Here is a 12,975-nt window from a genome sequence, read left to right on the forward strand (position 1 = left end):
GTTGGCAGAGGTAGCCTTTGCCTTAAGACAACCAGCTCTGGGGTGTGTTGTGGTTATTCCTGAAGCTCAGTCTACAAGCTATCTATCCAGTTCTCTTAACAACTTTCTGTGATCTCTAGATGACCTAATAAATCCTTTTCTTCTCATCAGAGAATTCTTTTTGTCACAGCTGAGAACAGCAACTGATATACTGCATCTAAAAACACATGTTCTATTCCTCATTTTCCTGGAAATGTCAATGGCTACTTGGAATTGCTGGGAAATCTACAGATTGGTCAGTGACTTGACCTGTGACAAGAATTTTCTGCCAGCACTTATAACAAGAACAATAAAACCAAACATAAAAAGAGATCAAGTCAGTTACTAGTAAAAGCTAGAGGAGTTACATTAGTATTTCAGAGTCAGGTTAAACTAACAAGCCATGCAATAAGTAGATGAGCAAAAGAATTGAAAGACTAAAAAGAAAAAAAAAAAATGGAGCTAATGGTGAGAGGGAAAGCCTGCCACTGAGACAGAGTAGCGTTGACAAATTTCTGATCTCTATCACCGTGCAGAGTGAGGCCTACTTTTATGGTTCTTCATCTTGTTGTTGTTGTTGTTGTTATTATTATTATTATTAGTGTGATTATTTATTTTATCCTTACCCTGGACCATTCTGAATGAGTCTCAGGAAAATAATCAATCATAAGAATCTCTCTTAAAAAAACCACCATAAAAAATAGTGGCGGGGAGGATGGGCATTTTCACCCTACTTCCCTCCTACCCTTTTTTTTTTTTCAGTCTCTTCCTTCCCATTTATCTCCATAGTCTGATTACAGACTATGTTTTCATACCAATCTAAATTAAGTATTACCAACTATGTATTCCTTTAAAAAGTCCTGGACATTATCAAAATCACACATTTCATTAGGGAGATTTGACTAATCAAAGATAGTTGTCACAATGTCTAATTTGTCTAATACTTCAACACCTACATACTATCCTATGCATACCTTGAGCATTTTTTATGTCTAAGAAAATTATAGATAATCTTATTTTATTCTAGGGGGTAAAATGAATAATTTTAAAGAAAATTAGAAGAGAGGAGAGAGGGTGTTTAGAAAGTACAAAGTCAAAGAGACTTTAAGCTTTGGAGTCCATGAGATTGGTTATATCACATGATAATGAAGTTATCATATATATGGAAGTAAGAAAAAGGAGGCTGAGTTTTTTTGTTTCTTTGTTTTATTTTTTGGTGCAAATTTTTTTTTTTAATTTATTTATTTGACAGAGATCACAAGTAAGGAGAGAGGCAGGCAGAGAGAGAAGAAGGGAAGCAGGCTCCCTGCTGAGCAGAGAGCCCCATGCGGGGCTCGATCCCAGGACCCTGGGACCATGACCTGAGCCGAAGGCAGAGGCCTTAACTCACTGAGCCACCCAGGCGCCCCTGGTGCAAATTTTTATATTTGTTCCAACCACATAATAACCAAATATAAAATAAGCACTTGAATGACAAAAATGGATTGTATGAGATATCAAAACCAGGTAATCAAAAAACCGTGAACAAACATGTAGGAAACACATGTAGTCCAGGACCAGATGCTTCACAGATGAATTCTACTATATATATATATTTTTTTTTTAAATCTGCCTAAAATAAATTTATTTAAAGAAATTAAATCTCCAAGAGATACACTTCCCACCAAATGACAACACAACCACCACACAGCAGGCTGACAAGCACTGACCAGTGAAATTCAGCAGATATTTATGAAAGCAATGACCGAGATGTTAAACAAAGTTGTCTAGGTAATAGAATAAGAGGAGCTCCTTCCCTACTCATTTTATGAGGTCTGTATCACATATTTTTTTTAAGAGAGCTAATACCTATTCTTCTTAAGCTATTAAAACAGAAGAGGAAGGGAAACTTCCAAATTCACTCTACAAGGCCAACATTACTGTCAAAATCAGATAAAGACACTACAAAAAAACAAAGCTATAAGCCAGTATCTCTGAAGAAGACAGATGCAAAAATCCTCAGCAAAATATTAGCAAACAGGAACACCTGGGTGGCTCAGTTCATTAAGGAATCTGCCTCCAGCTCAGGCCATGGTCCTAGGGTTCTGGGATTGAGTCCCACATTGGGTTCCCTGCTCCGTGGGAAGCCTGCTTCTCCCTCTGCCTGTTGCTCCCCCACTTGTGCTCTCTCTCTCTCTCTGACAAATAAATAAATAAAATCTTTTAAAAAATATTAACAAACACAATTCAAAAACACATTAAAATCTCATTTACCACAATAGAGTGGAATTTATTCCAGGAATGCAAGAGTGGTTCATTACTCACAAATCAGTCAATGTGATATGTTCCATTAACAAGAGGAAGGATAAAAACTATATGATCATCTCAACAGATACAGAAAAAGCATTTGACAAAGTACAATATACATTCATGATAAAAATCCTCAGCAAAGCACATTTAGCAGGAAAATAACTCAACATAATAAAGGCCATAATGAAAAACCCACACCTAGTATTATACTCAAAGGTGAAAAACTGAGAGCTCTTCCTCTAAGATCAGAAATAAGACAATGATGTCCATTCTCACTACTTTTATTCAACATAGTACCTGAAGTCCTAGCTGCAAAAATCAGACAAGAAAAAGAAGTAAAAAAGACATCCAAACTGGTAAAGAAAAAGTCAAACTGTCACCATTTGCAGAATAACACAATATTACATATAGAAAACCCTAAAGACTCTACTAAAAATTTTCTAAAACTGTTAAGTGAATTCAGTAAGTTCACAGGATATAAAATCAAAGTACAGAAGTCTGTTGTGTTTCCAAACACTAATAATGAAGCAGAATAAAGAAATTAAGAAAACAATCCCATTTATAATTCCATCAAAAAGAATAAAATATCTAGGATTAATTTAGCCAAGAAGGTGAAAGACCTATACTCAGTACGCTATAAGACACTGATGGAAGAAACTGAAAATGATACAAAAGAATGCAAAGACTTACCATGTTCATGGATTACAAGAATTAATGTTGTTAAAATGCCCATAATACCCAGAGCAATGTATAGGTTTAACGTAACCCCTATCAAAATACCAATAGCTTTTTTTCACAAAGCTCAAACAAATAACCTAAAATATGTGTGGAACCACAAAAAAATTTCATAGGCAAAACCACCTTGAGAAAGAAGAACAGGGCTGGAAGTATTACAGTCCCAGATTTCAAGATATACTACAAAACTATAATAAACAAAACAGGATGGTATCAGCACAAAAACAGACACATAAATCAATGGAACAGAATAAAAGGTCCAGAAATAAACCCATTTCTTTATGGTTGATTAATCTATGACAATGGAGTCAAGAATATACAATGAGGAAAAGACAGTGTTTTCAAGAAATAGTGTTGGGAAAACTGGACAGCTACATGCAAAAGAATAAAACTCGACAACTTTCTTAAACCATACACAAAAATAAATTAAAAACTAGAAAAAAACAAAAGTAGTAATCTCTTAGACATCACCCCTAGCAACATGTTTATGGGTATGTCTCCTCTGGCAAGGAAACCAATCCAAAAGTAAACTACTGGGACTACATCAAAATAAAAAGCTTTACACAGCAAAGGAAACCATCAAGAAAACAAAAAGGTAACCTACTGAATGGAAGAAGATATTTCCGAATGATATATCCAATGAGGGATTAATATGCAAAATACACAAAGAACTTATAGAACTCAAAACCAAAAAGATAAACCATTTGATTAAAAAAAATTGGCAGAGAATCTGAATACACATGGATACATAAAAAGATGCTCAACATCACTAATCATCAGAAAAATGCAAAACAAAACTACAATGAGATACCACCTCATACCTGTCAGAATGGCCAGTATCAAAAAGACAAGAAATAACAAGTATTGGTGAGGATGTGGAGAAAGGAGAAATTACAGGCACTTTTGGTGGGAATGTAAATTGCAACAGCCACTGAAGAAAAAAGTATGAAAGTTCCAAAACTAGAACTACCATGTGACCCAATAATTACACTATGGATTATTTACCCAAAGAAAATGAAAACACTAATTTGAAAAGATATATGCACTTCTATGTTTATTGTACCATTATCTACAATAGCCAAGATATGGAAGCAACCTAAGTGTCCACTGATAGATGAATGGATAAAGAAGATGTGGTATACATATATAATAGAATATTACTCAGCCACGAAAAGGAATGAGACCTTACCATTTGTGACAACATGGATGGACCTAGAGCATATTGTGCTAAGTGAAATAAGTCAGAGAAATCAAATACCATATGATTTTCCATTTATGGAGAATCTGAAAACACATAAACAAATGAACAAACAAAAAAAACAGACTCAAATACAGAGAACAAACTGGTGGTTGCCAGAGGGGAGGTGGGTGGGGGAAAGGATGAAGTAGGTAAAAGAAGGAAGAGGTACAAACTTCCAGTTACAAAATAAATTAAGTCATGGAGATAAAACGTACAGCATAGGGAATGTAGTCAATAATATTGTAACAGTTGTGTGGAGACGGATGATGACCAATTATGACACTGAGCACTGAGGAATGTAGAGAATTGCAGAATCACGGTGTCACACGCTGAAACTAATGTAATGTTGCACATCAGTGACAATTCTATAATGAAAATAAATAATTTAAGGTAGCCATACTAGACTTCCTACAAATCAAAACAAAACAAAACAGAGACAGATTAGGAAATTACTAGAAAGCTGGTGATATATCTACTATAAAATCAAATTTTATGTCGTAGGAAATCTAACATTGTACAAAATTATACACTGAAAACACAGGATATACAGGAAGACAATGACTGGGAAAGACCCCTTACCATGGAACTTTGTTATCATAGCATTAAGAACATAATGATGATATCAATAAAAACATAGCCATAATATGATATTTCTCATTTTTTCCCAAATACCATAGTCAATCATTTGCAGCCTTACAGTTAAGATTTAGTATTTCATCCTCTGAGATGAAGATCCTAAAGGGAATTTCTTCTAATAAAGCACTTTATCACAAAAATTAAAACCTAAGGCATACTTTTCACTAATCTCTTCTTTTAATGCAAGGGGAAAGTCCTAACAGAATCTGCTATACTCAACAGCTCAGTCAGATATCTTGGTGCACTGAAAAGCAATTTTTTAAAATGTTTTGAAGGCACCTAACTGCCACTATCAACACTAAAGGGAGGTTCTTCTGTATATTTTCCTATTCCCTTGGATTTGTAAAGAGTTCTCTAAAATGTAATAAGGTTTCCCCCTGACTGTTTCAAACCTTAACATGTTAGGAAAAAATTACACATAAACCAAAACAATTTTAAAAACTTTACTGGCATCATTCCACCATTAATTCCTACTGTGGTGATTCTGTTCCAAGAAATACACTGTGGGGGAACAGATTTGACTTTCATGTTCCATGGAAGAGAAAATAAGCAGAAAAGCAGAGGGCGATAACTCGAAACTTTCTGCCCCACACCGCATTTGCTTTTTAAAAGGTCAGAGTATTTTTCCCACTCCAAGGGAGAGCTTAAATCTTAAATCTCTCTCCTCTACCCATCCCTCCCATCCCCACTTTCTCCCACTCTAAAACAAAACAAAACAAAACAATACCACTCAGAAGAATAACCCATTAGAAAGAAATTAAACTACAAGAGAATCATCAGAAAGCTGTTTAAAATCTCTTTGCATTCTTTGCACATGCACATCTGATAGACCATTTTAATGTCATAATCACAGTCCTGATGATGAATGTTTGACACCAAAACATTTGTAAAGTCTATTTTTTAAACTTGATATCAAAGTGGAAACCATTTAAGGAATAATGTGAATAATGAGGTTTATCTATTGTTTAAGTGTCTCAAAAAATAAAAAGACCGTATGGACAAACGAACAAATGAGAGAAGGAAAAAGAAAGTAGGAAAGTCTAAAGTGATTGACTTGGGATTCAAAATAAACATAATTAGTGAGACTGGTCAAAGAAAATGTATCACTAATTAGTCATGGTTTAATAGTCCTAATTAACTGCATTCAAGAAAAAAGGTGGAAAGAGAAATGTGGCGGAGGAAGTGTAGAAAATAAAGTATTCGTGTAACAAGAAAAGGAAAATATGTATTTTGTAGGGTTCTCTGAATTTAAAGGTTATAATGAAAGCTGTTCCAGCTTATTTCTGTTCAACTCTACATTACTTTAAGATAATCCTAAATAAATTTTTCATTCTAGTTTGGCTCTTCCTAGCAGGAGGTCAATTTCTAGCTAGCCTTCTTCTCCGGCTCCTGTAATGTCATTGGGCAGACGGATGAATTTATGAAATGAAAAATATTTTTTAATATTAGCGCAAGCAAAGTATAATTAAACGGGAAAATGAACTAGAGAGGTAAGAACTAATGACACTATCAAATATACTACAGTGGGATTATCTACTCTTTGAAATTCTCAACACTGCAATTCCTTTCCACTGGAGGCAAAACTGGCATGGGATCAATATTCCAAAAGCTGTAGCAAGTCTATAAGTGGGTTTGCATCTATGCTTTGATTTATATATAGAATTTGCCTGAAAAATATCTTACCTCATTCTGGAGATCTCGGATCATTTTGCTCTTTCTTTCCATGTCAGTCTTTAAAAAATTAATCTGAAAATGAATGGAATATTATTTAAGCACATTTCAAATTCATTCCTATGGCTTTTATCGACTTATTTTCATGGTTTTTGAAGCATAATACAATGATTAACTCTTTATCAACAAATATTGCAAAAGAGCAAAGGATTAAAATTTTCATTAACCAAACTTTCATAACTAATTCATACACATATGCATTAATTATAAAAAGGCTCTTCTCAAGTAAAAAAGGTTTTTTTTTAAATTGAGAAGCCATGCATATTATAATTGTGATTTTCTTACCTACTTAAACTCAATTTAAAAAGTGTGTTTAAAAAAAAAAAATGGCCAAACAGCAACAACAAAAAGCTAGATTCTAGGGTTGGGCCTAGAAATCTCCATTCATAAAACACTCTGCAGGTAGTTTTGACCTATAGCAGGTTGTAAAGCAATGGCCTAGTGATATTCCTGGTCATTAAAGCACAGAATGTTATAATACTGTACCAAAGAAACCATGTTTCCTTCTGAATTTGATATTGTTGGAATCTGTAATCTTGGTAAGTTGTTCAAACTATGCTTATACAAACATAGCATCTTTGCTGTCTGAATATATCTGCCTAAGTATTTTGAAAAAAAAATTCAGTATAGCATAGTTGTTAAAATCTGAAACTGTATAGTCAGTGAGAGTTCACTCTGATAAAAAGTACCTTTATGATAGTGGATAAAATATTTAATTTCTCTAATTTTTAATTTCCTGGTAGTCACATTTTTTTAAGTAAAAGGGAACAGATAAAATTAATTTTACTAAAATGTTTTCTTTAATTCAATATACTCAAAATATTATTAATTTGACATGTAATGGATTAATGATACAATTGACATTATTTTTTAAAATATATCATTAAAATCCACTGTGTGTTTTACACTAATTGCATATCTCAATTTAGCTTAGCCATTTTATAATGCTCAATAGCCTTCTGTAGCTAGTTTTTATATATACTGGACAACACAGGCTTTGAGGATCCCTGGAATGATACAAAAGAGACTGGGAATGTGTGTTATCTCTGGAGATACACTGAATCAGAGGAAATCAAGTTTAGGAGTAAAATGCATTTCATCATATATACAGACTGAAAAAAAAATAGTTCTGAAACATTTCAAACATAAACAAAAGACCAAAAAGTAATATATTAAAACACCTCTAAGCCCAAACCTAAGAATAAAGAAATGTACATATTTTGTCCAATTTTCTTCAGAACTTGTAAAAAAAAATGTTACACCTCCTATTAAAGCCCCACCTAATTTTTCTTCCTTCACTCTCCAGAAGTCATTGTGTATGAGTCCTGTGCATGTTTTCCTACGTTTTGCTTTCTGTGTATTGTGTAAATCCTTGCTAACAAACATTAACATCCCCTCTTTTCTGGCTTGTATAGAGGTCCTTAAACAGTTCCTTCAAATGGTAATGGAAATCTAAACCAATCCTGGATGGTCAAACTACATGTAAAACAAGCAGAAGCCTGAGAACTACCACGACCATTGTTTTGGTCATAATAATTTTCAAGTTAAATTTTAACTCTGAAGATAATGACAGCAACCTGAAAACATAAGTCACACTCTGTCCCATTGAGAAGATAGTTCTATTTGGCTGAAAATGCAAAGGAATGTAGGATGTGGTGGTGTTCAAAATTAGATATGTATGCAGCCCAGTAGGGTATGCCCCAACAGACAGCTTTTGCACCCATTTCGACTGCTGTGTACTGCCTCAGTCTACAGATAACCAATCTTGGGGCTGGACCAGCCTTTGCGGTTCTTAATATGATTGCAAGATACCCTCAGCAATATTACAGCAGGAAACTTTGAAAATTAAAAAAAAGAAAGGTTTATGACTTACAAGTCCTGGAAATTACATGTCACACCTGGGGCCACACAGGGAGGCCATGGATAGAAAGAGCCAGGGAGAGTGAAGGCCTGAGGTTCTGCTTTTATTGGGGTGGAGGGTAGGGGCCTGTCTAGGGTTTCCTGGGATCACTTTTTAATTGGTGATTTAAAACATAAGAACACAAGAAGAGAAAAAAACCAGCAGCCTAAATGGTCAATTACAGAAATCAACCAAGATCTCCAACGGAGCCTGAGCTACTTTGAAGCTTGGAGCTTGGGAAGGCAGCACCTGGCCTCGGCTCCCCTAGTCTAGGGGCTGGCCCTGTGTGTATTTCAGACGACCGTCCTAGAAGCCAACACCTACAAGTCACGGCTTACGTCAGCACTTGCATTTCACGAGAAAGAAAAGCCAGCTGTCAGAGCTTATACTACATTCACCCAGGCACGTTAGAAATTTTGGTACGTTACAGATTTGTCTTTAAGTCATAAACGACTTAAAGCCACCTTGCTTATATTAATGACCTATTCTTCCACGGACCCGCTATTTTTCCCAAATCATCACATTTTTATATTATTCAGTATATATGATACATAATTAACAATTTTCAAATTATTATATTAGTTTTTACATCCAAACACATTAGAAGGGGTTCTCACACATTACTTCAAAACAACCTTTAAAAGTAGCTAGAGGGGCACCTGGGTGGCTCAGTGGGTTGAAGCGTCTGCCTTCAGCTCAGGGTCCTGGGATCGAGCCCCGCATCAGGCTCTCTGCTCAGTGGGGAGCCTGCTTCCCCCCCACCCCGCCTGCCTCTCTGCCTACTTGTGATCTCTGTCTGTCAAATAAATAAATAAAATCTTAAAAAAAAAAAAAAAGTAGCTAGAGCACGTTTTTCTTTTCTTTTTTTTTTTTTAAGTAAACTCTACACTCAACATGGGGCTCAAACTGCTGACCCTGAGATCCAGTTGTCTGCTCTACCAACCGAGCCAGCCAGACACCCCAAAAACTAACTTTAATTAAAGAGTAAAATAAAAACTGGGGCGCCTGGCTGGCTTTGTCAGTATAGCAGGCGAGTCTTGATCTCAGGATTGGGAGTTTGAGCCCCACTCTGGACAGAGTTCACTTAAAAATAAAAAAAAAATAAGAAGGATAATGAAAATATATTGCAACGTTAAGAATATAATTACTTAAACGTGAAACAAGGATAGAAAATCTTGAGAACGCAGTGCTCAAATATTCAAGAGCTAAAATATATTCAGAATATTCAAAAAATATTAGCATTTTGAAATGGTTAGTCTAGAATCCCAACAGGTTTTTAACAACCCTGGCAAAATAGGCATTCCTAGTAGATATGAATTTAATTCTCAGAAACAGAAAATATCATTTACTTACTTTGAACAAAGAGGTAAGAACATAGCAATTCTTTAGTCTTAATGAGAGTCAAAGCTAGAAGTTAATTTTTGCCTTTAGACTAATTATGTCTTACTTAGGGCACGTTAAGCCATAAAAATTAATAAGAGTAGTGAAATGTATTCAATGAGCATTAACATCTTTAATTACTCTGGTTACAGAGAATGAGAGCTCATTCTTCCTTGCTGTCTTTTAGGAGTTTTCATGAGGAACACAGGTTTGAAAGATATGCTATTCCATTATTTGCTTAGTGATAATAACAAATGTTCACATATTCATAAAAAGTATTTTCCCATAGAATTAGATCATGACAGCTTTATTGCTTCTTCAATTTAACTTTTCTTAAGTTTATCTTCTTTTATATTTTTGTGATTTAAGTTTATTTTTTAGGTTTCACAACATTTTTACTATAAACTTAACAAATGATATATTTGTAACATTTTTTGCATAAAATATACAACCTGTTATTTTTATGGAAAAAGGCATAGGAATTAGTTATGTAATCAAGGGTAGCACATAAGATTATCAGTTCTTAAATCTATAATAGCACAATGTTTGCAGAATTAAATCCAGTTTTTCCCCTCTATTTGAGAGTGAACAATTACAATTATCTTTATCTCTCCTTCTTACCCAACCTTCAATTACACCAACAGTCTAACAGAGAAAATAATAATTATTCACCAAAAATAAATGTTAAAAAATACAAATTAGTGCAGCACCTGGGTGGTTCAGTGAGTTAAGCCTCTGCCTTCGGCTCAGGTCATGATCTCAGGGTCCTGGGATGGAGCCCCATATCGGGGGGAGGGGGGTGTCTCTGCTCAGCAGGGAGCCTGCTTCCCCCTCTCTCTCTCTGTCCATCTCTCTGCCTACTTGTGATCTCTCTTGTTAAATAAATAAATAAAATCTTTTAAAAAATTAGTTTAATTCTTAGTTAACCTAGAATTTCCAAATAGGAAGAGCAAACACAAAACATTCTGTTTGGGCCTACCAAAATTTGGAAGAGTACCATGAAATCTCTTTTCTAGATCCTACCAGATGCACATAAAAAACAAACAAACAAAACATTGTTTTGATAACTGTATCTCAATCCCATATTTGTTGAGGTTGCGGTCATCTCTTTATCTCCTTCTACACTCTGAGTTAAAACATATTAGTCATTCAGCTGGAAACACTGAAAAAGTACTCTTGGTGACATGCTTTTCAAAAACAAACTAACCAACCCAGAACCTTGAACCTCAGCCACCCCTTTGTATTGGCATGTTCTCACAGACCAAGCCATTACACACCTGCCCTAACCATCCCAGAGTCAGATACCAGATAACTAGGGGCATTCCCTATACCCCAGAGCCTGCTGAGATCATTCACTTGGACTCCTCCTAAGCTGCTTCCCCTTCCTCACACATCTTCCCCACAGAAACCACAATAAAGTCTCTTGCCCGCAGTTTCTCACCTCCCTCTGCCTCATGACCTACCCGAGTACTTCCCTGGACATTCACCTGTCACAAGTCATGCCACCCCACTGAGAACTGTGAGAAATAAACTGAATTCTCAATGGTGGTCATTTCCTGATCTGTTGGATGAACTGTACCTTAAATTTTCCATTTATATATTATATTTTAAAATAGACTCAAGTCCTAGAAACAAGATAAAGGGTCCAGTCCCCATAAATGGTATGTAAGATGGTTCTGGAGAATAAAGTAGAAATGTAGTGAGAAAATCTGGAGAGAAGTTTGATTCTCAAGACTTGGTGTGTATCAGAATCACCTGTGGAATTGATTAAACAGGCAATGTATGGCCCCACCATGGAGAGACTCCTGTTCTGTAGATGAGGGGTGGGGATACAGTGAAGAAAACGCAGTCACCAAGATCATAGAAATACTTGGTCGGCATTCACTCCAAGAAAAGATTTTTGTTGTATTTGATTGTTAGGGGTCTTCTAATTTCCAGCCCTCATTTATTGATGAAAAGAGAGGTCAAGAGTGAGACAAAAGTGCTGGTATCAGCCCCACACCAATGGATTCTGAATTACGGCATATAATGACCTTGCCTGTTTAATAACTCCACAAGTGATTCTGACACACCCCAAGGCTTGAGATTCAAACTTCTCTCCAGATTTTCTCACTACATTTCTACTTTATTCTCCAGAACCATCATCTATACCATTTATGGGGAGTGGACTTTTATCTTGTTTCTAGGAACTGAGTCTATTTTAAAAATGATTTCCCAGCCCCAGAGCAAAGGACATGAGAAAGAAACATACTTACAGTAGCTTGTTGTTTTTCTGCTTTCTCGGTTGTCTCTTTAAGTTGATTTTGCAGGACCTCCTGGAGAGACTTCATTTGTTCTCTAGGAGAAAACAGAGAGCAAAAGAGAGACATAATTCTGTTATTTCCTCCGTACATTATGAAAGGAGGCTTTGCTGTCCACATACATTTAGGAAACAGATAACCAGAATTGTATGTAGGGACACACTTAAGCATGCAGGATTTATTTGAGGATTCTAAGAATAAAGTTTTCTCTTCCATGCAAATACTAAAAGCAAGCTGTATTTAAAGGAAATTGCCTTGCTATTGTGTCTAGTAAGAATCCCACTGTGTGAATCATCTGTGAGTTGCATAATGTGTTAAATCAAATCAACGTAATAATTAGAGTTGAAAAGCTAATTTTAGTGACAGCATGCCAGGGTGTGAACATGCTGCTTAGAAAAAAAGTTGCCACGGATTTGCTGATAGGATAAAATTACAACTCCCCTTGGATGCTCCTAATTGATTAATTCTAAGGCAGTGTACTTTAGACATCCTTTATAAGGCCTGAGATTTTTTATAAAAATGAAGAGAAAAGACACTTATTTTGAACTTGAGGGCTGCCTCATTTACTGTGGTTAACAAGAGAAATACATGTCTGCATGTGTATACACATTATGTCTCAAGCTCAGTAATGCACACGGATCTTGTCTCACTTGTTAAAAATATAAACATTTCCATAATTTCGCATTCCTCTCAAAGGTTTAAGATGGACTCATTTATGATAAATCATACTATCTTTGTGTGCCCCC

At 35.4% G+C, this 12,975-nt stretch overlaps 1 protein-coding gene across 1 annotated transcript in view; it reads right to left on the minus strand.

Annotated features, from left to right (window-relative positions):
- Window positions 1-12,975, minus strand: part of LUZP2 (leucine zipper protein 2) — a gene marked incomplete at both ends in the record, with an annotated part of 463,107 nt that overhangs the window by 230,795 nt on the left and 219,337 nt on the right. The window contains 2 exons of the mRNA XM_080817604.1: window positions 6,602-6,664; window positions 12,185-12,266. Of these exons, the coding sequence (XP_080673730.1) occupies window positions 6,602-6,664; window positions 12,185-12,266 (145 nt within the window). The remainder of the gene's footprint in view (window positions 1-6,601; window positions 6,665-12,184; window positions 12,267-12,975) is intronic.

The sequence above is a fragment of the Martes martes genome, assembly GCF_963455335.1.
Source record: "Martes martes genome assembly, chromosome: 10".
Taxonomy (NCBI): domain Eukaryota; kingdom Metazoa; phylum Chordata; class Mammalia; order Carnivora; family Mustelidae; genus Martes; species Martes martes.